General features: G+C 40.7%; 1 protein-coding gene across 1 annotated transcript in view; it reads left to right on the top strand.

Moving 5' to 3' along the window:
- The window catches only part of PKHD1 (PKHD1 ciliary IPT domain containing fibrocystin/polyductin), a 414,612-nt gene that overhangs the window by 208,484 nt on the left and 178,195 nt on the right, over positions 1-27,933 (top strand). The window contains exons 49-51 of the mRNA XM_070418435.1: positions 6,988-7,180; positions 9,017-9,212; positions 20,554-20,619. Of these exons, the coding sequence (XP_070274536.1) occupies positions 6,988-7,180; positions 9,017-9,212; positions 20,554-20,619 (455 nt within the window). The remainder of the gene's footprint in view (positions 1-6,987; positions 7,181-9,016; positions 9,213-20,553; positions 20,620-27,933) is intronic.

Here is a 27,933-nt window from a genome sequence, read left to right on the forward strand (position 1 = left end):
CCCCACCCCTGTTGAATCAGCAGTTAATCTACATTAGCAATTATTTTCTTGCCCTGGAAGTATTGATGCATAGACTTGTGATGGAGAGAATGAGAAGTCAACCCTCAAAATTACCATCTGGGAATTACTATTATTATTATTATTATTATTATTATTGCTTTATAGTACTCACTAGCTTCTTCAATTGTCATAGACTTATTAAAATGACAGTAAATCAGTTTTTTCAGTTATTTACTATATTGAGTATGGGGGGAATTGGAGGAGTTTAAAAGATGTTGTAGGTTGGCGAGCCAGTCTTTTCGAGTTTTTATAGGTTGTTCATAAAATAAAGTCAAGACATATGCATATATTTGATATAAATTTTTAAATATGAAGAATAGAGAAGTAATTAAGAATCATTTGTAGGTAAAAGACATAGCTCCCCCTCCCCCAACTTCATAGGTGTAGTCTTTTGGCAAGTTACTCCACCTCTTTTTGCTTCAGTTCTCACATCAGTAAAATTGGCATAATGGTATTACTTATCTCACATGGTTGGTGCCTGACATGTTGTAAGTGCTCAGTATATGTTGTCTTTAAGAAGTCTCTATTTTATTTTAGTGATTTACAAAGCAACATATAAACATGCTACTAGCTAAATAAAATACTAGAGATTATTATGTTTCTGAGAAACAAATGTCTGGCAAAGAAATTAGGTTTACTCAGAAGAAATTAAGTTAACTGTAACTTAATCCAATTCTTAAAAAACGGAATACTTTTGTATAGTTCCATGATGCTATACTACGCCAGGTAAACCTCCCAGGTAGTCATAGAATCTGGAATAATTCAGGACATAGTCTTTGATTCATTGTTACCCAAAGCTTTCTGTTTCTTCTTCCTTGCTTCTCTTGGAAAAGAAAAGGTTAATGTTCATGTTGATCACCTTGACTCTTAGATCTTGCTTAATATCCTCTCCTGTAGTGCTTGCATTCGGTTTTTACCTATATAACTGCTCTTAATGTGTCAGTGTTCAAAGTATGAGGCACCCCCTGCCTCTGTGATGCAAAAGTAAAGAAGAGTTCAAGTGGAAATTTTGGCCTACCTTTTCCTTTAATAATCGCCTAATTCTACTTCCTAGGGATAAATAGGCACAGCATCACTAGTGGCATCCGTTCATTCCTCAAAAGCAAAAACCAAACCAAGAAAAACCTATGTGAGACAGAAAAATTCCAAGAAGCATTATCCTCTCTTGGCAGCAGAAGTTACAGAAGTAAAATAGACAAATCTCTAAAAATCATAATGAACCCCCAAACTGAGGAATATCCTCAAATTATGTCACTGAACTTGGCTTTGGAAAGAGAGGCTGACAATGAGCTTGTGAGCTGGTGTCAGTCAGCTCCTCCATAGCACCAGATGTGTGTAGAGCAGTGGTTCTCAACCTTCTGGCCCTTTAAATACAGTTCCTCATGTTGTGACCCAACCATAAAATTATTTTCGTTGCTACTTCATAACTGTAATGTTTCTACTGTTATGAATCGTAATGTAAATATCTGATATGCAGGATGGTCTTAGGCGACCCCTGTGAAAGGGTCGTTCGACCGCCAAAGGGGTCGCGACCCACAGGTTGAGAACCGCTGGTGTAGAGAGTGCTTGTGCATGTGTGTGTGTGTGTGTGTGTGTGTGTGTGTGTGTATGTGTATGTGTATGGGAGGTCAAGGTTCTTAATCTAACTCCCTGCCTGATGCATAACATTATTTTTCAATATCCCTGACAGGTAGTTGTCTACCTTCTGGGTGTGTAGTTTTAATAGTGGTCTTCTCATGTTCTGAAGAAACCATTCCAACTAGATTCAATAGTTCAAGAGATGAGATGCAATGGTATAGGAAGGATCATGTTAGGTAGGATGATAGACATCTGTTGCTTCTCTTCATGGATTAAGATAGAATAAGCAAGAAGTATTTTTCTAAGTGTGTTGCAAAAACTGTAGGGACTATGTTTGAGGAGGTGGTAGGTGGATTCTGGCCTTGGGCTTGTCTATAATAAACTATTTTCTCTTTAACCAACTTTGAAAAATAACCTGTGGAATTATCCATCTGCAAAGTCATGGAGGAGTGATCTTAGGGTTTGCCTGTCAGAAACACAAGGATTATTAAATCATATGGCTTTTGCCTCTCTGCCTCCCAGTCCTGTATTTTTTTTTAAATGTGAATTTAAGGATTATTAAAAGGTTTGGGGAAAGACTGAATGTTGTGGCTTCTTTCCCCTTTTTGGATTTATTTTCAGAAGGAGATATATTTAAGTGTACCTCAATCAAAAAGTGTATATAAAAAAAAGCTAACTGACACATATAAAATATCACTGGGTGGTGGCAGGTCTGCAGGTAGGATGCTGGTTTTCTGACAAGGACTTGTTATGAGCCCAGTGTATTTTTAAAGGGCATTCAACCCAGACTGTGTTATAACAATCTGTTGGCTGTGCTCCAAATTTCAATTTTGTTTTCTTCGGGAAGTAAAAGATGAAAGCATCAGCAGCAAGCCCTCACATCCAGAATATGCTAGCAGCACCACTTAAGGCTAGTTATTATGATGTGTCTGGCTTAGGAGATGTGTAATTACAAAGTGTTTATTTCACAATTGTTCCAAATTTGAGAGCATTTAGAGCTCAGTGCAGTGTTTGTCTTAATACACAGAGATATGGACCCTCAGGAAAAGTAAGCTAACGGTAAACACAAACCAGAGTGTTAATATTTGTCCTCGTTGATATTGTTGATTGCCTAACAAATCCTTTGTGGGCAGCAGACATCCAAGAGTTCCACACAGTATATGGGCACTAAAGTACATAACTGTTTATGCAACTAGTATTGTAAATTGGTACATAGGCTGGAAGTTTTATCAAGTGCACAGACAGTGCTATATTTCTAAAGGAAACTATTGCTTAATTAAAAACCAGCTTGGGCATTTAAAAAAAGAACAAAAATTAAGGCACCTCATTGAACAGGGAGGATAAAAGGAAAGGTTTGTAGTTCTTTTGTCTTTTTGATTGTACACAGGAGCTGTTGCTGATGCAGAGGGAAGGGTTAACATTTAAAATGGACTGGTTGCCTCCTGATTTCTTGCACATAAAACCATGAGAAGTTCAGGGAGAGACTTCTTCCCCTAGTAATGAAGCTCTCTGCTGCTAATGGCCCATGCAGACTCCCTTGGCTCCTCCAAATTAGAAATACTTTTGTGCTCCTTTGCTTCATTAACAGTAAAGAGAGGGAGATTGGTGGCTATTTAGGGCATGGGGAAATTGGTGGCTATTTAGGGCAAGCGAAAATTGTAGCAATTGTGGTTGGTAAATTCTCTTCATGGTATTCTTCGACTCTTGATGTTCCTTGGGTGCTTTTCAGAAGAGCCCACCACTGTCTCTGCTAGCTTTTTTCCTAGAAGGATGGGAGTTATTTGAATTTTTGGTCCTGGGTGATGGTCAACACAAGGCATCTTGCCTACTGAGAGATGATGGGTCTTTTACATTTTGATTTATTTTTCAGAATGTATCCTATGATTCTTTCCACTTCTAGCTGTGATAAGGGTATATTGGATAACCTTTACCTCCTCTACCTGTATTGCATTACAGAAAGCTGGTGCTGGGTGTGAGTGCCTGTGAAATTGTATCCTGAATAAACCTTGCTAGAGAGATGGTGTGGCTTGATAGGATTAGGGCAATGCATGAAGAAGCAAGAGGAAAGGATACTTTAGAACCACTATGTGCTATGGTGGGTCTCTGATTGATCAAGGGGTTAGCACCAGATTATTAGATGCTCTTTGGAAGGAAATGGCATCACAAGAAAGGTACAAAAGTCCTAAGTACAAATAGAAATGAATTAGAGTTAGGATTCAGTTGCTTATTTGAAGAGAGGGGTCAGTTTTATAAGGGCCTTCTGAACCTGGAGTGTAAGGTCTGAAAAATGGCTTCTTCAATAATCGAAGTTACAATTTATAGAAACTAAACCAGGAGAAATTACATCCTGAAAATTGATGCTGATGGAAATTGAGAAGTAACTAAGTCTAGTTGAAGTGACCAGGAGGATTTTTTGGGCCACATTGTTGGAATTAAGCATTTCTGGAAATATCTACCCAATAGATTATATTATAACATATAGAGGTAATATTTTCAAGGTGGTATGCATGATATCTTAAGAAAAGAGTCACAAAATATAGGTTGAAATTAAATGTAAACAGATGGGTGGTTAACAGAATTCTTCTTTTGGTTTATAGTTTAAAATAACTATTTGTAAAAGTAGTTTAATTGAGAGCACTTGACTGGAAAAATAAGAAATTTAAGTCCATAAGAAAACCTTAGCATTTTCCTAAACCAGGGCTCACTAATAGTGTAGATTGCCTGTAGGTGCCCAGAAGAAGTTTTCTGACCACCAGACATAAGTGTTTAAGTCCTCTTGGCAAATATTCTATTGATATGGAGGTTGACCATATTAAGCTCTGTTCACTTAGGATCAAAATGCTTATCTTCTTTGATTAATAAGTTTCATGACATCCTCTGACACTCATGTGGTTTTCTGGGTAGACTTCCTGTTGGGGAGAAACATCACTAAGGGGCCAGTTGAACTGTTAAGCTGAGCCATGATGATTGAGAACAAATGGGTAGGAGATACAAGGGAGAAAATTAAACTTTCTAAAGCTTATGTAAAGATTAAAAATCTATAATAATAAAAGTGTAATATGCTAATTAGACTGGACATCCTTCCAGACATCCTTCTGGATGACCTTCTGGATGAAGCCTTGGCTGCGAGGGAAGCTCAGGTCTCAGGTGCCACAGGGAAGCTGGTGCTGGCAGCCTGGGGAAGGAAGGCCTGCCCTTGCACGAATTTCATGCATTGGGCCTTTAATTAATAATTATAAATGTTATAAATGGAGGAGGAATTTTAGAATGTGAATATCCCATGACTGGAAGAAGGGACAGAATAAAATATGGAGGAAATTCCTACAATGGATTTGAAATCAGAACAGATGACCTTTATGTCCATTCTGATTCTAAGAGCATGAGTTGAATCTTCAACAATCTTGTTCTTTAGTTCCAGTTTAAATTCTTATATACAGTGGGGCCTTGACTTATGAGTGTCCCGACTAACGAGTTTTTTGAGATACTAGCTGTCTCTCCGCCGATTTTTTGCATTGAGTTGATAGAGTAATTTGAGTTAACGAGCTCTTTAACGAGCTTGGTCTCTGAACGAATTAAACTCATAAGTCAAGGCCCCACTGTACATGTGATAAAAAAAAACGCTAAGGATCCTAAACCCAAAGAGAGAAAGAAGTCTCCCCCACCCCAAACTTTCTAAAGATTTCGTTAATGCTGCATAGGGAAATCTTAGAAAAGCATAGTTCTTTTATTCCCCATGCCCTGATTATTTTTCATCCCTTTAATTAACTTACAGATTAAACAAATACATTTAATCCTACAAGGCTCTGTAGCACTAAAAGTATTGAGTGTGTTTTTTAATGACCAAGTAAACCTCTAGACATTAAAATAAGTAGCACAGGATGGCAAACCTGGCCCATCTGAGGTTCTTAAATGAGCTGTAGATAGATCTTGTTTGGCTTGCTAATGGTTACTGAATACTTTACATAAGTTATCTCTTTAAGTTTCTCAGGAGCTAGATGAGATACATTCTACTGTTGTCTCCATTGAAAAAATAAAAAAAAAAGAAAGCTTGAAGAGGGTCAGTAATTTGCCCAAGTTCATATACCTAGCACATATAAGATATAGATTTCCAGTTTATACCCATTTGACCATAGTCCCCAAGCACTTAGCACTAAAACAGTTTCCTTTTATAATATGCCACTGGATTGTAAATTGGCTGTGGATATGCTCATGCTACACCTCACTTTGAAAACCCAACATCCTTCATCTCATTTCCCTCCTCTTTGAGAATTTAATTATCTGCCTGCAGCAAAATGCCACAGTTAAAGGTTCTTATGAAAACTAAAACAAAGAGGGAAGGACAGTCATAATGTGTATTGATTTTTATTTTGCTTTATTTTTTTCCTGTCCACTTTGACTTTCTTTTATGGTCTTAGCATGTGGCCAACCCTATTCATGTTCTAGTGAAGTCTTAAAAACCACTTTCTGGAATGGGCTGTGCAAAATCATTTACGGAAATGAAAACTTTATAATTCTACCTGTGACATTTACCTAACACTTTTGCCACACTCTGGCTCAGTTTCTTCATTTGGTAAAATGCAGTCCTTCTAGAAACCCTTTAGGAAATTGGCACCAGCTTTTGGGCGAGCTCTTCCATGCATTCTTTCTTTATTTAGTAGACATGATTTGAGTGCCCGTTGTGTGAGGGTCCTGTGCCAGGATAGCAAGAAGAATATATCTCTAACATAAGGATCTCACAACCTATGCTAACAAGCACAAAAGCAAGCCCAACAACACTGAGGTGCGGTAGTAGGTGTGAGCACTGGGCATTGTGCAAGCCCACAAGCGAGGAGCCAGGCTACCTCCTCCCTCTGGGGAAGGCTACTGACGCCATTCCTGCTGGGCAGTGGGAGGTGGGCTTCTGAGAGTCTAGGCACATCAGGTTCTGACTCTCAGTCATTGCTCCCAATTAGGATATCTACTGACTATATATTTTCTGCTGTGGAGAAACCTGGTCTACAGCAAAATTCTGGTCATGGACTTTTTTTTTTTTTTTAAATAATAGACTATAGTCCTGGTATATGTGAATTCATTGAGATGGCATTTTAGTGGCATCCATTATGAACGTTACTACCTCCAATCCACCAGACCAATGACATTCACAGAAAATGCAAGGATAGCTTTGCACTGGGCTGTTTTGATGCATGCAGTGACTGCTGGAACCTCCACAGACACACAGAGTGGAAGGGGCCTACAGTACACATGGAGAGAATAGAAGATGAGTCATAACTGATGGAAGAAGAGTACATTAGATCCAGGATGAACAAATAACTTAAAACTCATTTTTTTTTCTTTTGAAATTCACTCTAGAACTAATGCTCCGGATGTTTCTTATGACTTAACCTTGACTGACAGCAGAAATAAGACAACCACTGTCAACTATGTGCGTGACACATTGTCTAACCCTGATGGCTGGATGGCTCTGCTCTTGGATCAAGAGACCTACTCACTGCGATTTGAGACTCCTTGGACCAACAGATCTCTGCAGGGAATTTATTCAGTGGTGTGTTCCACTTCCAAGTGCTTATGATGCTTCCTTCTGTAGAATAATAGTTTGAAGGAATTAGCATCTTTTGGTATTGATAAAGAAAACTGCCGCAGCATTTTGACCAGATGAATGTATGACTGTAACTTGAATACAATGTGTGTGTGTGTGTGTGTGTGTGTGTGTGTATTTGAAAATTTTATAATGTTTAATAAAATTTTCAAGTTTATGTATTTCAAGTTTATATTTCACCTTGAATGCATATTGGTTCTGCCTGAATTTTTAGGCTTATTAATACAACAAAAAACAGCTTCTAAGCAATCTATAGAATTGTATTCTTATATTATGGGTTAAGAACCAACTTAAGCCAGTGAGAAGTGTTTGTAGCCCAAGAAAAAAGCCTTAACAAAGCATTTTTATGTTGCATACTGCCACCTTGTGGTTAAAGATGAACTTGTAAATGAAGGTCTAGGAGTCAAATGGTTAGGGGGAACAAACACAGGAATAGTCATGTAGGAAGTGGGTGCATTTTCTGAAAAAACAAAACAAAACAAAACAACAACAACAACAAAAACAAGCAAAGGTGGATTCCCTCAAGCTTCTTTTCTTCCTTTGAACACGTTTCTTCCTGTCTCCTAATATTTATATTCCCTACAAGCCCCGAGAGCAGTCTTAGGGAACTAGAAGCTGATTTAGGTGTGCCATAGTTCTGAGGAGTTCAAAACAGAATCTGTCTTTATCCTCTCATCACCTCTCTGAGAACAGAGAGCTCTTTCCTTCCCTAAAGGCTCCCATGAGAACATTTCATGGAATTTGCATAAGGTAAAGGCAGCTGATTGGTGATTGGTTTCTCTCCTGGCGCACACTCTTCGACTTTGTGATATGGAACAAGTTTCCTGAACCTCTACCTGCCTCACTCTCCTCATCTGTAAAATGGGGCATGAACAGTAACAATCACAGGGGATATTTCAAGGATTGAATGACTTTATGTGAGTCGTACTTAAGCATGTAGCACAGTGGTTCTCAACCTTGGCTGCACATTAGAATCACTGGGGAATCTTTTTAAAATCCTGATTTCTGGGCCTCATCCTCCGGAAATTCTGTTTCTTTGTTACTAACGTGGCCCCACCCCATAACAAAGAAACAGAATTTCCAGAGGATGAGGCCCAGAAATCAGGATTTTAAAAAGATTCCCCAGTGATTCTAATGTGCAGCCAAGGTTGAGAACCACGGATGTAGCACATGCTACAACAGTGTTCGCTGTTGCTGTTATAAATGGATGATACTGTCAACATTGGCTGCCTCTTTAAAGGGATTCCAGACCTAGCTCTGTCTCGTCTAGCTATTTGACCTGGGACAAATCAATCCACTTGTCTGGGCCTTGGTTTTCTCTTGTGTTAATTAAGGAAGTTAAATAAAAGGGAACTTATGGTGTCTTTCCGTCCTCACCTGGTATGATTTTGTAAACTCTAGTTCTGAGTTTGTTACGAAATGGATTCAAATAAGCCCATTCCCCAGAACAGGGGTCCTCAAACTTTTTAAACGGGGCCAGTTCACTGTCCCTCAGACGGTTCGTTGGAGGGCCGGACTATAGTTTAAAAAAAAACTATGAACAAATTCCTATGCACACTGCACATATCTTATTTTGAAGTTTAAAAACAAAACGGGAACAAATACAATATTTGTATTTGCATGTGGCCCGTGGGCCGTAGTTTGAGGACCCCTGCCCCAGAAGAAAAGTAGTCTGGGTGTGAACTATCTTATTTCTAAATGACTCAGTGTTGTTTGTAGCTCTTTTTATAGGGGAGTCTTCCTTCTTAAATAAGCTCTATTGTATTTTTCTCTCACTTCAAGTACTCAGCAACATTTGACAACTTTGCTCCTGGGAATTACCTCCGGCTGGTTCACACAGTCCTGTGGCCTTCCCCTGACATCCTCATACGGTGCGGGAGTCGAGTGGGGCGGTCTTTGCCCTCTCTTCCATCGCCTGGTAAAGACCAAGGCTGTGACTGGTTCTTCAATAGCCAGCTGAGGCAACTCACCTATCTGGGTAAGTATAATTGGATGGGCATTTTAAGGGCACGTAGTAAAAAAACCACCACTCACTCTTGAATTTTAGACAGTTGTGCTATGAAACGATGGGAAACTGAGGGAAACAGCTCTGTGTTAGGGTTAAGTGGATGGTCTTTGAAATCAGACTGTCTGGGTTTAAATCCCAGCTCCAAGGCTCACTAGCTATGGGACACTGAGCAGCTGCTCTTTTTCTCCGAGGCTCAGCCTCCTCACCTATAAAATGAGATAATAATAGGACCTACCTCAAAAGATAGGAAATTATATAAAGAATAATATGTAAAACTTTTTATCAGAGTGCCTAACCCATAGCAAGTGCTTAATAAACATTGTTATTAATATTTTCAATTCACTTTAAGGCACTGTTATATTTGTAGAAAGATCAAGTGCATGGGAAAGACAGGTTGGCTTGGTTATGGCCACAGATATTAGGAGCAACAGAGAGGACAAGTGACAGCTACAAAGAGGAGGAATGAAGAGTGAAGTTAATGTGGAAGATGAGAAGGAAAGCCTTGGAAGGGGATCCAAGGTCAGGAAGGTGCGGAGGCATGGAGGGCTGATCTGAGGATCTGAGGACTGGGGTGGGCTGTCTCTGTCTTGCATCAGGATGTAGCATACAGGAGGCAACCTACTGCTATCTCTTTTCTCTCCCTCTCTCATTCTCTCTCTCTCTCTCAAAACAATACACATATCCTCACGTGAGGATTAAAACAAAAAGGTGTAGGATGCAGGAACCTCATCTTATAGGACCGGAAACTCTTTTGTGATTGCAGAGTAATAGATAGCTGAAGGATTTCTTTATCATCTTATTGTGCGTGTTTCACAGTTTTCTTTTGACTTCCTGGTGTTTGTCTCATATTCTTGTTCTATACCATGTCAGCATTGGTCACTCGGAGCACTGTGATGTCCATTTATACCAGCCTCAGCTCAGTGTGGTCTGTAAGGAGAATCTGTCCAAATGGGTCTCTAGAATGTCAATTTTGTTACCAATTAGTCTTAACAGATCCTGGTCAGATTCAGGAGAACTCACAGCACCTCAAGTCCCAGCCCCTGCCTGCTACAAGCCAGTCTTGTCCCTAAGGATGTAGAGAGCTGGGCAATTGTCCCGAGTCCCCGGCCCCTCTTCCTTGTGCCTAGCTGTATGTCCACTGAGTCTGAGCTACACTTAAGCCCTGGGATGATGACATGTTAATAGCACCATAGAGGAGAATATAGTACTTCTCTGGTATTTTTATCTTTGCCAAATGGATTGTTGTATATTTTACTTGCACTGAATTGTAATGTTCAGATTTTATTTTTGATTTGATACATTCATAAATGTAACCTAAAACTATAAAAACTCAGGAGGGACAGAGAGCCTGTGGCTGGTTTACCACTCTGGAGGGGAATACCAGTAGCAGGAGCAAATCGCTGCCATTAATTTTAACTATGACTATTCACTTGGTATATATTATAGAGCAAAATTTAATTTCAAATGGTCCTTGTTCTATTACTTAGTGTGCTCTTCAGAAACATGTCCATTGGTCAGATTCTGTTCATGAGCTGCGGACAAATTTGAATACTCACATAAGCCAAAATGATAAAGGAACATTTGGGGCTTAAAGACAAAATCAAATCAAATCACACAGTTACAGATTTTCTTCCCTTTTGATAGTATTATTTATTGAATTAATAGCAAGTGAAACTATTATCCTATATGTACTAGTATATACATATATGGTATAAATACACATACCATAAGTATGTATAAGTATATATATTTATGCATAGATGTACCTCTGCATATGTATATTGTATATATATGATGCGATGAATATTTTAATGTAAAACATTTTAATTAGGTATATAGTTTTCATTAATTTTTACAAAGTTCTTTGTCAGAATACCCAGGTATTTCCACCCTTTGAATAATATGAGTTGGAAAAGGAACAGGAAGTCGCAGAGGGTTGGTTGAATGTTTAGTGAACTTGGAGACCCTTGTTCCTTGGAAAGGATTCCCAGGATTCCAAGCAGTGGCTCTCAGGGTCATTTGTGCTTCCTGTACCCTCTGAGCATAAAGGGTAGAGAGGAGGCTAGAGCCACTTCTGTTCCCGTTTCTGGGCTGGCACAGTGAGGACACAAGGACTCAGGGGGAACGGAGGCTCCTCCCGCTCCTCCTCGCTGGTACCCATGCAGCTGTCTTGGTTTGCATGGATTTGATCTCCTTTGTGCATAGTTTGCAGCATCTTTAGGAGAGCTAAGGATGCCATGTTGCCTAAATGGCAGCGAGGGAGTTGCAGCTGGTACCTGTTTCAGTTCTGTGCCATGCATTTCACATATTGGTTAGTTTACTTAATTGTTTTTTTTTATCATGTGATATTATAAGTCTGTGATTGGCCCTATTTTACACAAAATACATATAATCTAAGAAGAAAGCCCAAGTACAGACCTCACATTCTGTGTGGACATATTCCTGGATGAAAAATCATGGGGAGAGTTGTGTGTACAAGTTTCATTTCATTGTAGGGAAACTGCTTGGCCTCCTTCAGGTCCCCTGAGTTTCCTGTAAGACTTTCAGGGGGGACGGGGGGCAGGGGGAGGGTCCTGCTCCTTTTCCTGGCTGGCTTTCACTCAGAGTGCTGCTCCACTGACCATTCATTTGTTGACCACTTCTAAGTGGATCGTCTTTTGTATTGTTTGAGACCTAACCACATCCCCCAGGAGAGGAATTTTTTAAAATCACAATTATATTCATTTCCTGCATTTGGCTACTTCATGTGTTTGATTTAAGATACCCGACTAACCTTAGACATGGCTGAGAATGGGAGAAATCAGAACCCAGGCATTCTAGCTCCTGGCTATGCATCCCTCCACTAGAGTGTGCTGCCTGCCAAAGAATCATTGATCACTGACCAGAAAGGGTGGTGCTGGGGGTGCTGGGCAGGGTCATGGGAGAAGACTTCTCACTGATCCCCAGTGACAAAGACAAAGAATCCTGCACATATAATATCTTTGACCCTTGCATTTCTCTCTCTACCGAGGCGAGTCTTGTCTTTGTTCAGCAAACATCTTTATGGGATGCAGGTTCTTTGGAAAGCTCATGGCCAGAGCTTAGGGCTTAAGGTTTTAATCAGTGGCTGGCTGGCTATTTTACCTGGGGCATGGAATTATAAATGCTCCATGCCTCAATAACTTCATCTAGACAGTGAGGTTAAGAATACTGACTTATCTCTTGGAATTGTGCTACAAAACACCCCAAACATCCTCAGGTGTGATTAGTGTGCCATGTTACCTTACTCAAAATTTTCTCAAGAGATTATTACTTTAGAATTTTTTTTTTTATTTCCTCGGAACATTAACAATGTCACAAGCCTTGAACTCATCATCACCTTTCTGAAAAGGGTCTCATTTTATTTTCCTTGACTAGATTTTGTTAGAGAGCTGAGATTCATGATCATATGACATATATGACATATTGTTCCCATGATTGAAATTTAATACCACTTAAGCAATTGCTACCCACAGAATAAGATAACCTCGCTCATTTAAAGAGATCTTGTAAGGAGATTGGTTCAGGTGGACTTTCTAAAGTCCCTGAGAATGCTGCCACGGAGCCACTTACAAAACAGACCACAAGTGAAGTACTGTGTGCTGCGGTTGTGTTAGGACCCGGAGGGGCAGTATTGGATGTGATTAACTATTACGAATGGTGGTTCTGAGATGTTACCTCTCTGCCATGCTTGGGATGGGTATGCCTGTAGAACAAGTGTTCTTTCTCATTTTCAAAGCCAGACTCAAAGCCAGCAAGCCCATCTCCCCATTTATACCATTTGATTCCCTGGCAGCTCCTGGCTCTGCCTGACACAGCCAGCTTCCCCCGGCCTCTTCCCCCGCTGTTGTTTTCCAGGGCGGTTTCAGTTCATGGTGAACTATTTTTATTTTTTAGTTACATTAACGCTATGAAATAATTAGTCAGCTAATTAATCTGGTTTACAAGCTTTGTAGGATTCTTCAGCTGTCAGTCAGGTCCAGGCCCGAGGCCTACATCTCGTCTCAGCTCTCTTGCCCATGTGATTCCTGTTGCCATGGCTACTGGCTGCATCTGCTGACACCCCACTCTCTATTTATTGCTTAATTAAGAATTTCACGCTCAGCCCTTATCTGCCTCTAAGAACAAGCGCACACTGTTAAGAAATTCCAAATATAGGCCCAGGCACAAGGAAAGCCTTTCTTGCGGGCTTGGCTGGACGGAGCCCCTCTCAGGATCTTCTCGGCATCCCAGCCGCCACCCTTCAATCAAAAATCATTAAATGGGACAGAGATAATGAGCATGTCGCATATCAAAAGAAGGATGTTTGCTTGATCCCAAGGAGGAAAAGCTGCTCGTCTCCATCTCAGCTCCACTTCAAAGGGAGATGAGACCCCCTCTTCCGTGGGGCCTGATAAAGCCTCATTTGTTCTGGGCTTGACTTATGCAAAAGGTCTGGTATGTCCGAGTCCCATTGCACAGACGTGGCCTCCCCCCCACCTCTTGCCTCCACCTCCACCAGCCCCTGCCTGGCCTTCCGCACACTGCACACTCGTGTGTCAGCACTTAGGCAGCTGGGTCCCCCAGAGCATCAGGCGGAGCGTGTAATCACCGACTCTCCACCGACAATGGCCACTTGTAAGGGGGTGGCCAGGAGGAGGTCTTCCTCACAATAGGGACACAATTATTGCAGCTGCTGGGGAGGGCCAGGCTTCTTCCTGTAGAAATAGAATAGGACTTGCTCAAAACAGGGGACGAGGTGGAGCGGGGGAGGTGGCGGGGGTGGACGGGGGGGGGGGGGGGAGGAAACAATCTTGAGTTGATTATTCATATTCTGACTCCTGGAAGCCCCATGCGGAACCAGTGGGGTTCCAGCAGCTGCTCGTGCGCAGCCCTCTGCTCATAATTGTACATTCTGTCAGGGGTCAACTTACTTTTGACCCTGTCCTTTCATATCGGTAAAAGGCTCTTCAGGACAAACTGTTGGGTTGAGGCAGGGTGCATTAAACACTCACAGGCCCTTCCACTTGCTTTCTCCCCCACCCAACCAGCAGCCGGTGATAAATTCATATCAGATGCTGAGCCATTCTCCGCTGCCCTCCTGAGTTCACACAGCCCCCACCCCGGCACCGCGATGCTGGGACAATGTGTGGGGTGGCAGCTGAGAGAGTCCGCCTGCTAGGCTCACAGGCTCCTGCGTACCACCTTTCTCTGATCGGACTGAAAAGGGACATGTGTAGCCAGGCTGGCCAATGCTTGTCTCCAAGTGTCCCCCTCGCCAAGATAAAGGCAGGCTGTTTGGCATGAAGCCGGGGCTGTTGTCCATGAGGGCAAGAGGGCTGAAGTAGGGAGACAGATGGACTGTATTGTCTGCGCCAGGTGCCCTGAAGAACTCAAGTCACAGGAGGCTCGGAAAAGATTCTGTTAACTTGCGAGCTGTGAAAATAAGGGATGTTTTCCTAAGTTTGCGGCTAGAAGATCATGGATACTGCTTAGGGTTTCTCTTTTCTCAGAGCGCCGAGGGCACCGGGCTGGAGCAGGCTGCTGCCTGGACCCTTCTGCTCTTGAGCTGGTCCAGAAGACCCTGTGCTGCTCCTTGGGATGGAATGCTGCTAGGGTCTAAGATGGAGAGCTGACTCAACTAGCTGCCAGATCTCTTTGGGAGGATTTTATAAGCAGAGCAGAATCGTAATTCTTCGAAACTCTGCAGACATGCCATGCTGTGTCCCTCTAAGGCAATCTATAGCATTCTAGTTAATAAATTAATTTACATTCTTATAGGAAACTCATTCCCCCCAAGATCCCCAAGGATTTTTACGGGTAATATGGCGAACTGACTTCAGGGAAATGCCGTAAACTTCATGGCAAAAATGCAGAGAATGGAACAGGAGCTGGAAAGGTGAGAAGGGATTTTGCCTCTTGATGACAAGCAACTTCTTCAAAAGGAAAAGGAAGAAAGAAAGGGAGGAATGGAAAGAAATAAGAAAGGATGGAAAACTAAGAAGTCAGAATCAAATACTTTTTCTAGGGATCCCTGATTAAGGAACTAATGCTTAGTGACACTGGCAGCTACCCTTCGTTCACAAAGGGCCGGGCACAGGTGGCCATTAAAATGATCACCTCCCATCTTATATTTTGGGAATATAACGTGGTTTGCAAGCTTTTGGTACAATTGATTAAAAGTAAGAAGTGTGAACATAAGGATCTCTTTTTTTATTTGGGTCTCCTCACTTGTTAAGAACACCTGCTTCTGCCCTAACCGGTTTGGCTCAGTGGATAGAGCGTTGGCCTGCGGACTCAAGAGTCCCAGGTTCGATTCCAGTCAAGGGCATGTACCTTGGTTGCGGGCACATCCCCAGTAGGGGGTGTGCAGGAGGCGGCTGGTCGATGTTTCTCTCTCATCGATGTTTCTAGCTCTCTGTCCCTCTCCCTTCCTCTCTGTAAAAAATCAATAAAATGTAAAAAAAAAAAAAAAAAAGAACACCTGCTTCTGAGAACAAACCACATTTTTAGAGTATGGATGAGAGAAGTTGTAAAATTCCTCAATTTGGTGCCTTCTAAGTGTGCCTCGTCGGCAGACAGCTGGAATGCATGGTACCAGGCCCATCCCTCTAAGTTCTGGTTCTGTAGGTCTGCACAGGACCCAGGAAATCACAGATGCCCCATGGGTGGCAAACATTTATCTGCATCAGAATAACAATTGTTATTGTGTGCTAAGTTAATTAAGAAGATTTAATTGAGCTAACTCTCAGGACTGTGGTTAATGCAGATCTATCTATCTGTTGGTATCTCGGTCAAGTTTTTTTACTCTTACACTTGAAAAAAAATCACTCTTTCAAGGATGCATGTCCCTGGGGATAATAGAGGAATCAAAGGGGATCACAGAATTTTCATAAAATGTTTCTGTGAAGGTTTTTAAAAGATTCTGTGTTATAAGGGCCAAGGTAACTCTGTGACTGTCTCTAAAGCTGGAATCAGACAGCAGTGTGGTCTTGTGAACCAAACTTTACCCGCCCAGGGACCAACTGACAAGCCAGCCTTCTTTGTGTTTAAGTAACGGAGGCTAATGTCTGGGGAGCCAGGTCCAGTTCATTGAACAGGTAGGTAGAAACAGCAGGTGTGTGAGGCAGATCTGGGGAAAAGAGGTGGTGGTAGAGGACAGGGCAAGCTAAGCTGAAAATGCAGAGAGAGGACCAAAATCCGACAACAGCTAGAGAAGACGAAGGCATGGGCCAGGGTGAGAATGGACCAAATCTGCAGACACAGATCACAGTGGCTGTTTTGTGTTCTCTCCATGTGTAGGCAATGGCTGACTCACCTGTATGCATGTGGGCTGAATGAGAGCTCCTAATATGTGCCTAAACCTGAAGGGCAAAGTGGGAATGGGAATATAAATAAAGAATAAAACAGGAAAGGAATCTATAACCTGCTAAGATGCCATGTGTTTCTTTTCATGTAGGTACCTATTTATCGCTCTAAATTCTAAGAGAGAATTATTCATTTTTCTCTTTCTTAGTGCCCCAGTGAGGACACAATTCGCCAGGCACAGCACATAGCTCTGGTGGGCACTGGTATCATTTCTAGCTGAACAGCTCTCTTTCCTCTTACCGGGAGCTATTTTCTTAGCACTTTTCTCTCTTCCTCCTATCTGAGCTTGCTAGCTCAGATCATATAACACTTGTCAGCGTAATTTGGCAATAATTGACCCATATACTTCTTTTCTTTTTGATGACCAACCAGATATTCTTACAATCTGGGAAGGATCAACTGCAGTAAGTCTCCATTTATAAACAGAGCAGATTAACCATTCTCGTATTACAAACACAGAATCAGAAATCAAGCACTGAGAAAACATATGTACAATATCACAGCTTGTATAATGCTTTTAAACTCTTCCCGAGACAATACCTTTATTCTCAAATGATTTTCGTATTTATCCAAATTGGAAATGACACTTAACATTTACCCTGTCTTTTTAGAGTCAAAGCACTTAACAGATTTTAGCAGAGCTGGTTACATTGCTTACAGCTCTATACCATGGCTCATCATGATTAGGCGCAGCTGTAAAAAGAATAAAAAGCGTATTTCTTGGGTTTTGTTATCTGGCTCTTAGAATCATAAGCATGTCATAATAACAGTGGCGATAATAGCTGACTTTATTTTCCATTATGTGCCAGGCACTGCACTAAGTGTATTGCATTGCTTCATCTTTTCTTCCCAGTAACCTTTTGAGGTAGATAGTAGGATTATTCCAATTTTTCAGAGAAAGTGACTGAGGTTCAGATGGTGAATAACTTGTCAGGTGCCCACATCTAGGAACTGAAAGACCCATAATTCAAATTTAGGCTCTTGGACTCCAGCATCCACATTCTTCCCCACCACTCTCTATGGCACCACTCTCATGACGCAGCAATGGTGTTTGAAAAGAATTAGCCCTCCAAGCCATGCTCAGGTGCTCTGACCCAGTCCACAGAAGGGCATGTATAAGTAGTGGTGGGATAGAAAACCAGACTTCTCTAATCTTTTCTACTTTTGATAACTTTCCTCCATTTCCACTGGCACAGAAACTACTTTTCTGAGATTGAATGATATTCACACACTTTCTTGAATTAAGTGAGCAATAGCTTTTCAATGTACCCTTTCAGTGTCTGTTTAGGGGCAGAAGATTTAGAGGAGGTGGGAACCTTTTGTTCAGCTGTGTGTGTAGCAGCTGAACAAGGTCAATGGCCACTCAGTTCAGAAGCCACTGGTGCAGAGCTACAGATGTGAGAGCTCCCTGAGCCAGGAAGCCTTGGTTGACCAAGAACAGGAGCTAGGCAAGTGACTTAGTGAATGAATGGAAATGTGGAACAGCCTGTGTTGGGAGTTAGATATGTTGAGGGTTAGCCTTTTCAGTTTTAAGGTTACTCATCACAATGATAACTATAATGTACTGTAAGTACAGCATCTTTTTCACCAGGCGACTTTGGATATATTGATTATGTTCCCGCTACTTCAGATTTCATCATCTACCTAGCGGGGAAAATTGTTTCTATTCTACCCTTCCTCCACCCATTCCTCTTTTAAGTTAAATAAATCTATAAAATGACTAGAGTGGCTTGAAAAACACCTTTATAGGTAACTTTACTTGTTTGCTTTCCTTACCTCAGTGGCTGGGTCTTAGGGAGAGGGCAGGGATGCCCTGAAATCTACAACCTCCTGGAAATTGTTAACAAGGATGACTTTTTTTTTTTTTTTAAATATATTTTATTGATTTTTTACAGAGAGGAAGGGAGAGAGATAGAGTTAGAAACATCGATGAGAGAGAAACATCGATCAGCCGCCTCCTGCACATCTCCTACTGGGGATGTGCCCGCAACCCAGGTACATGCCCTTGACCGGAATCGAACCCGGGACCCTTGAGTCCGCAGGCCGACGCTCTATCCACTGAGCCAAACCGGTTTTGGCAACAAGGATGACTTTTATAATATCTCTAAGTGAACTGACTTCCCTTTCCAAATGATTCCCAGAATTTATTCTCATTTTCCTTTCTTAGAGTTTGATTTTGTTATAATATTTCAATTCCTTTTGCAGAAGGGTATTCTATTATTACAGCCTTTGCTTGATTTTAAATATCATCTTGTTCATATTCTCTTTTGCTTCTCTTTCTGTTTGAGCTTAACTATTGTATTTGGTTTTTTGGTTCCTTAAGAGGATTATTTCCTACCTTTATTTGTTTAACTTGTTGAAATTGTCAGTTAAGTCCTGGGTATCCAGGGTTGAGTACTATAAACTTAGGATTTCTAGATTGTTCCATGAAAATTAAGTATCCAGCAATGTTTAATGTCCTAAAGTACATGAGAAAAATCTCTTCCTGTAAGATTTAAAGACAAAGCAAACTAACAATGGATGCAATTGTTATCCTAAATTGACCACAGTTGGTGCTGGATAAATATTTGCTACATTGAGAGCTAGCTTAGGCTAAATATCACAGTATCATTTTAAAGCACTTTTTAACTTTAGGAAATGCATAGATCAGTGTGAGCAGAAGTGGATAAGTTAAACATTCTAGAATAAAAAAAGAGATAAGATGCTAGGCTAGTGGCTTTATTGTTATTATTACTAAAGGCAGAAAAGTGGGTGAACTATGCAATAGGACAGAGAAACAAGGTCTTAGAAGTAGTGATGAAGTAGAACATGGAAAAGAACATGCTGGCCATTGTACCTGACAAACTTATGCATTTTATAATGGGAAGAAATTAAAATGAGAACAATTATCAAAATCTGAATGGAAGAATAGGAGAGGTCTCATCATAGATTCCTTTGGGGGTGATTTTCTTTGCAATATTCAAAATCCTATGCTTTATAATTAGGAAGAATGATCCTTGTTCTATTTCATTCTGTGGTGGAGGAAGGGCTCAAGGTCCCAGGGCATGGCCAACGGAGAGCGTGGGTTTGGCCAAGGTCTCAAGGCTGCAGCCTTTAGCAGCACCGGGCCCTCCAGTGGTGGGGAGGTGCTGGCTCCCATGACATCTGATAAGGCAGAAAGGTAATTAACCAATAAGAGACAAGGTGTTACTGAAAAGTGGAGTTCGGGCACCTGATTACTAATTAATCAGGCGTGAGAGCACCTTGTAGATGCATTCACTATTTAATTATAGCAGCCTCTCTTGGCAAAGGAGCATATGTTCCCAGCTTAATCTACTGGTTTATACTGACATCAAATTGTCATTATCAGAAAGAATCAGGCCTTTTGATTATTTCCACTAATTTATTGAACACTTAAAATTAATGAACCTCAGGCCTTTTAAATGTACTCAGTTGGTTTGGAAGATGGGAGGGAAAAGGGGGGTGGGGTGGAGAAAAGCCTTCATTAAAAGGACAATTTGTTTGGATAAAGGTAAAGCAAATACATTTCATGGGTGATCTGAACTCTATTGCTAAAAATCATGAACTCTACAAGCTGACAGAGAGGAAACTCTACAAGCTGACAGAGAGGAGCTCTACAAAATGACAGAGAGGAAATAGGGTATGAGGTGTGCCCTGCTGCCCAACATTGGCTTCCAAAGGACATATGGCTAAAGGTTTTTATAGCCTATTTATGTGCCAAATCTCTAGGAGACCTCACTGCAGTTAAGTTTAATGAAATAAAAGCAGTGAAAATCAAATGTTGGAAATCAATTGTTAGACTAACTAATAAGGATTTTATTGTTTATTTTGAAAATTTAGTTATGTTGGGGAGAATATAGCACAAAGCCTCCTTTCTCACATATGAATATCCTTCGTATGAAGACACTCTTTGCATCACATCCAAGTTGTGGTTTTTTGTGTTCAGTTTCAGGTGAAGGTCAAGTCCAAGTGATTGTCCAGGTGAAGGAAGGTGTGCCCCCAACTATTTCAGGTGAGTATTAATCCACAAAGTAGAAGTGCCTGGCACATCACAATGTCCTCCAATAATAGTTCCACAAATTCTTCCCTTCATATTGTTTGTAAATAGGCAGGTATCAGTCCTAATGGTTTTATGCCTAACAGCTCTCTATTGTGTCAGCCCTATAGCTAAGGTGTGTCTATATGTTAAAGAAAGATATACGAAGGGCACATTTCAAAACATTGGAAAGTAAGAATGAAAAGATATAAATAAGCACATTTTATAAATTATGGACCAGATGTGCACACAGGAGTCCAGATCTGCAGATGGGCCATTAGGCCCCCAACAAATGGAAAGAAAAATTCACGGTATCTCAAACCTTTAATTGTTCCCAGTATTTTCAGGAAATCAGGGTAAACAAACCATCCCCCAAAGTCAGATGGTTTTGTGAAATCTTTCTAACTCATAAAAGCCAAATTTTCAAAGACGAAATGACTCATAAGCACCTTCTAATGTGTTTCATTGTTTGTTTTTGTTTATCCTGAGTCAATTTACCTATACATTGGCAGCAGGGAGAAATCTTTTCAAAGGCTGAGTTTTCCTTTGATTCTCAGTGGCATTTTTGTCATAGGTCAGAGCAGAACCTATGCTAATCAGAAAATGGTAATTCCTCCATTGAAATGAATAAATAATTGAAGTAAAACTATAAAGTAGAAGTACTGATGGTTGCTAATCCATGATTATTGGACTAGAAAAACTGTGATTCTTTGTTTTCATAACTATTTCTGCTCTGTCATAGCATTTTGATCTTGTAGTCCAGATCTTCCTTCCTTCCTTTCTCTCCCTTTCTTCCTTCCTTTCCCTTCCTTTCTTCCTTTTTCTCTTTCTTTCTTTCTTTCTTTCTTTCTTTCTTTCTTTCTTTCTTTCTTTCTTTCTTTCTTCCTTCCTTCCTTCCTTCCTTCCTTCCTTCCTTCCTTCCTTCCTTCCTTCCTTTCTTCCTTTCTTTCTTTCTCCCTCCCTTCCTTCCTTCCTTCCTTCCTTCCTTCCTTCCTTCCTTCCTCCTTTTTTTCTTTCCTTCTTTCTGCTCTTTTTTTTTTTGAAATAACTAAGAGGCTTTATTCATTCTCATCATGAAGCAACTTCTTTTTCTATTTTTAAATTTTAAAAAATTTATTTTTCAATTATAGTTGATGTACAATATTATATTAGTTTCAGGTGTACAGCATAGTGATGAGACATTTATATACCGTATGAAGTGATCCTCCCAGGGAATCTGGTATCCATCTGGCACCATACATAGTTATTACATGATCATGGACTATACTCTCTATTTTGTACTTTACATCCCCATGATTATTTTCATAACTGGCAATTTGTACTTCTTAGTCCTTTTCACCTTTCTCTATCATCTTCCTAACACCTCTTTCATTTGGCGACCATCAGTTTGTTCTCTGTATCTATGAGTTTTTTTCTGTTTTGTTTTAGGTGGCTCATAAAAGCCTTAATAATTGAGTGCCTCTCATGTGAGGTACAAGAGGACACAGCAATGGGCAATGGTCTTTGACTTTATGGGGTCTTATGGTCACTTGGGATGTCAATCAAATGACTGACTAAATTTCCTTTAAAATAACTGTTATTAAGGGAAAGTATCTTACAGTTCTCTCTTCTCTGAAAGTTCTGTGTTCAGAATCCCCAAAAAGACATGAGATCAGTTAGGTAAGTCCCCATTTTGTTAAGAATCTAGCTATTGGGAAGCTCTTATGCTAGGACCCTTCAGAGGATACTGGGCCATTTATGGTGGCCATTCCTGGTTCAACCAGCTGTAGCCAGGGTGGCCACAGCACTTAGTATGAAGATTTCTGTATGAAGGACTCTTTGGAAGGACACTGTGGGTGGCCAGCATCCAAGGACTTTTCAGCAGGGTCAGTTTAACTGGAAGATGCCTCATTTGGTTTGTCAATTACAACATGATGAATAAATAGAAAGCCAATGCTTTATGGAATTGTAGACTTTTAATAAGGGAAGAAACATCATAGGCTGTCCTATCCAATTGCCTCATTTTATGAATCAGAGCATCAGAGCCTAGAGATTAAGGTTTACTTGGTCATATCAGTAGTGAGTGGTTAACCTGGATGAGAACTCAGTTTCCCAGCTCATTCTAATGTTCTTTCTGCTTTACTATATACTTGCTAAAGTGCTTAAACTCCCTTTTATGGCATATGTGAATTTATGAATTAGATCAGAACCAATTACATATAGCCAGTTTTTCTAGCCTATAAGTTTAGGACAGAAAACTACCCCAAAATGCAGGGAGTTACAGAGTTAGTACATTACCATTCTTTAGAAATAAATTCAGATATTAATGTGGTTCTCAGACATAGGCTGATTTCCATAGTTTAGGGCCGTGGTTGGCAAACTGCGGCTCATGAGCCATATGCAGCTCTTTGGCCCCTTGAGTGTGGCTCTTCCTAAGCCTTAGGAGTACCCTAATTAAGTTAATAACAATGTACCTACCTATATAGTTTAAGTTTAAAAAATTTGGCTCTCAAAAGAAATTTCAGTCATTGTACTGTTGATATTTGGCTCTGTTGACTAATGAGTTTGCTGACCACTGGTTAGGGTATATGCAAATGGAAAAATTTAAATAAATATGGGTGTATTTTGTGTAATGAATAGCTCTATGAAAAACAGTAAAATTATTGCAGTATCAAAAATTCTTTTTTCCCCAGCAAACATTTATTTGTAAGCTTTTGTTTTATTTCAGACTTACAGAAAATTTGCAAGAGTAGTACAAAGAATTTCCATATACGTTTAACCTAATTTCCCCCAATATTAACGTTTTACCAATTAACATTATCGAAAATTTTTGATCAAAACAAGAATGGAATAATTCATGGAGTTCTATCTATATGTTAACCTATTCAGAGATTCAATAGAGTTGTAATGTAGATGAAACATTTTGGGTTAAGGTTTCCTGCTGCAGAGAGCATCTTAGCTCACTCATTTAACTGAAGGCTTATTCTGTGTACAAGATTGTGCTGGTCTCTGCGGGAATCATGGGCAGGAAACTAGAGACAGCAGAAGTTAGGGGACATATGGGCCAGTTATGGGGAGAGCAGAGGAGGTGATGTGATGTAAATTGTTGTTTGAGTACTTATTGGTTTGGGGTATAGATTTATGTGAATTTGGGTCAAGATGGTACCTAGTTTTCTGAATACCCCAGTGAAGGTCTTTCATGCTCCCCCAACACTGTGGCTTTATTGGTTTCCTCTCAGTGCCCATGATGATTTATAAAAGATGGGAGGCAAGGGGATGAGTAAGCGAAGCAACCACTTTGATGGAAGATAAAAATATTTCTAAAGAGGCTTTTCCTTAACCGTGTTGTTTCTTCAATGGGCGCTAATTTCAAATGCTGTCCATAGTCATATGAGAACATTGAGATGATCAGATATTCTCTCCCTAAATTTGCCAACCCTTGTCCCAGAGATCTAAGTTTATTTCCTTTTTTCTGGTCTCTGAGAATCTGTCACCCTTCTCCTGTTTAAAGTCAGCCCATCCCTTCCAGCACCTTCTGAACTTTGTGCCATCAGGAAATAACTTTGTCTTATGTAGTTAACCTGCCCTTCTTTATTGGCTCCTTTGTGTATTGCTTCCCAATTAAAATAAAAGAAAACAAAATTTATGAATACTTAACTAATCCTTCTCTAGTTGATATCTCATCTTCAAACTTCTCTAAATAGCTCCCTCTTTATGAAAAGCCATAAAAAACTGGGGCAGATGAAGGATTAGGGTGGAAAGGGCAATATGTAGCTGAGATATGAAGTTTGAACCACCTCAAATTTTGGTTGTTGAGTGACAGATCTGTAGAGGAAAGCAAGGCGAGGCTTCATTCCATGGTGGTCCTGACCAAAATTTATGGACTCCAGTTTCAAGATAAATCTAACTTATCTAAAGGTTGGGAAGACAGATAAGAGGCTGAGAGTCTCAAAGTTTAAAGGTTCCTCAGGAAGCTCTGTGGATATTCGGACCCTGTGTCTTCCTTGCTTCTCTCCACTGCATCCCTCAATCCACTGTAATCCACAGTGGTTTCCCCCTTGAGAACTCCTCCAATGGGACTTCTCTCATTCTGATTACCCATGCCCTGGTTGCCTAGTTCAATAGCCACTTCTTGTTCCTTCTCTCATCAGAAATTTACTATTAACAAGGTCACTTTTTTCCCTTTGGACATTTATTTCCTAGGTTTCCAAGAAATTCTCTCCTGGTTCTCCCTGAATACCTCTGACTGCTTCTTCTTTCACTGTCAGAGGATCTTTTTCTCTCCTCACTTTTCTATATTAATAATAGTCATGTAGAAGCTAGGTAGTAACTGTATGGGAATCTAATAACCACGCAGGAGGATAAGATGTTTCCTTATCCATTCACTGTATAGGTTGTATAGAATAATCAAATTCCTTCATAATAACATCCCTTGGGACAGCTACCTTAAGACTTATTTTGTTCAATTAAAGAAATTTTTAGCCTTTGTATAAATGAGAGTGAAGATGACTAAAGGGAAGAATGTTTGTTTCCCACATCTGCAATATAAAATTGAAGTAATTATGGGTTTTTGAGGTTTGGCATAGGGTTTTGAAGAACCTAGTCATTGCCTGTTTAAAATATCACTGGAAATAAGGCTTCAGGACATCTTTTTTTCTGGTGTTTGTGGTTCTAGTTAGTGGCCATTTCAACAAATGTTCCCACCCTACAGGGTGTAGTATTGGAAAGGAGTAAATATTTGGAGGAAACTTAGGAAGGTATTACAGTATTAGTTTTTATAAAATATAGAGAGAGTCTCTTCTGAGTGAGGCTTGTTTCTAGACATTGCCTGATTCCCATGATATGGGACATGTTTTATGCTAATTAAATTGCCTAGGATTTCTACTTGACATCTATCTATCTACCTACCTACCTACCTATCTCTATATCTAACTATCCATCCTTTGAAATTATCCTGGGGCCCTAATTAGACCATGTCTTCCTGGGGAGTTGGGTTCAAAACAATTGGGTGTTCCCTATGGTTCTGGCCGCAAGCTTTTCTCTTTTCACACCACAGATTCTGGAACTATCACAAATATCCTCAGTTTCAAATACGGCCTCTTGGGCTGATGACACCAAATCCATCTCTCTGACTCAGAACGCTTTTCCATCCTTCAGATTCATATCCATTCCCTGCTTGCTGTATATTTTCAGCTGGTGGCCTCACAGACACCCCAAACTCCATATGGCCAAAAGAGAATTCATTAATACACTAGAGGCCTGGTGCACAAAAATTTGTGCACTCGGGGGGGGGGGGCGGTGGTCCCTCAGCCTGGCCTGTGCCCTCTCGCAGTCTGGGACCCCTCGGGGGATGTCTACCTGCTGGCTTAGGCCTGCTCCCTGGGAGATTGGGCCTAAGCTGGCAGTCAGACATCCCTCTGGCAGCCCGGGAGCCCTTGGGGGATGTTCACTTGCCAGCGGGGAGTAGGCCTAAGCTGCAGTCGGACATCCTTAGTGCTGCTGAGTAGGTGGGAGAGGCTCCCACCGCTGTGCTGGCAGCCATCAGCCTGGCTTGTGACTGAGCAGAGCTCCCCCTGTGGGAGCGCACTGACCACCAGGGGGCATCTCCTGCATTGAGCGTCTGCCCCCTGGTGGTCAGTGTGTGTCATAGTGACCAGTCATTCCTAGTCGTTCTGCTGTTAGGGTCAATTTGCATATTATCCTTTTATTATATAGGATGTCCTAATGGGTATCTCTGTCTCTGCCCGTCAGCACCCATGATGGAAATACAGAGGCTTCTCCATCTTTGTTACTCTTCACATATTCATCTCTGATTGTTTTTGCAGCCTCATCATTTGCCTCCTTACAAACTGCCCATAGTTCTTCCACTTGATCTTTTATTTCTTCCCATTGCTCATGCTCATTCCTCTGTCTAGAGTGCAGACTCTCACCACATACCCTCACCACATCTCACTCCCCCTTTACCTTTATAGCTCCCGAGCCTTTCAAATGCAGCCCAGATCTTCCTCTCCAGGAACCCTGCCTGGCAAGGTCTCATTTCCTCCCTTGCTCGGGTACCATTAGAGAGCAATCCCTTCAGAGCTCTATCCTCCCAATATTTACTTACACAACTTACATATGCTATTAGCTCCTTGGGGCAAAGTGTGGTGTAGTATTTCTTTTTGTATCCCTACATTTTTAAGGCAATTCTGATAGAGAAGACATTGATTATTTATGGTTATGAACTTAGCAAGTAATGAATGAGATCTGCCCCTCCCACCAATCATGTGAGATCCACCACCATATGAGTTCTTGAAACTCCCAGGAAATTTTTCTAGCGTGAGAAGAAACTATTTTTCATAGAACAAATGTATTCCCTCTATAAGACTTAATTTCATTTGTGGTTTAATTTGAACTACTTAAAATATTACTGAATAAAAGAAGGTCTGTGCTGGAAGAAGAATGTTTAGTCATCTGTGAACCTATTCATCCTTTTCTGAGACACTTTCTCTGCCCCGTGACTGTAGCAGGGATCACATTCCGGTAAAGAACATATGGGTACAATTCAGCATAGTGTGCGTGATGTGATGCTGGGCATTCCTCATTGGAAATCAGTTGATTTATGTTTCAATTCCCTGATGAAGAGGCCAGTAGGAGGGTTGAAAACAAAATGCTGGTTGATCACCAGTGGCAGAATCAATAAAAACCATTTGGAACATAGGAACTGTATGTAAATTATTGCAATGAGTGGTATCCAAATTATTATCCTGCTTTTAATATCCATTAAGAGCTATGAGAAGATCATACCTTTTGATTCAGTGATTCTATTTTAAGAAGAAATCAGCTTAAATACCAAATATTAGAAATTAAGTAAATTATGGACTTTTCATATAGAATACTAGAGGCCCAGTGCACATGGGTAGGGTCCCTAGGCCTGGCCAGTGGTCAGGACCAATCGGGGCCTCCCGGCTACCAGCTGGGGCCTCCCTTCCCCGGCTGCTGGCCAGGGCCTTCCTTTGTTCCGCACCACCCCCTGGTGGTCAGCACACATTATAATGAGCGATTGAACTCCTGGTCTCTGGTCAAACTCCAGAGGGGACAGTTTGCATATTAGCCTTTTATATATATAGTTTAGGTAGCCATTAAAATTATATTTACAAGGAGTTATAATGACATGAGAAAATGCATATGAAAAATGACTAAGCTAAATAAAGAAAGAATTGGTTGTAAAATTGCATTTATGACATAATCTCAATTATATAAAAATGCTGAGCAGTTCTGGAAGAAAATACAAATAAAAGGTTAATGGTGTTATCTCTAGGTAGTGAGGTT

This window comes from Myotis yumanensis, unplaced genomic scaffold (assembly GCF_028538775.1).
Source record: "Myotis yumanensis isolate MYYU_CA2020_CCGP unplaced genomic scaffold, mMyoYum1.0.hap1 SCAF_6, whole genome shotgun sequence".
Lineage (NCBI taxonomy): Eukaryota > Metazoa > Chordata > Mammalia > Chiroptera > Vespertilionidae > Myotis > Myotis yumanensis.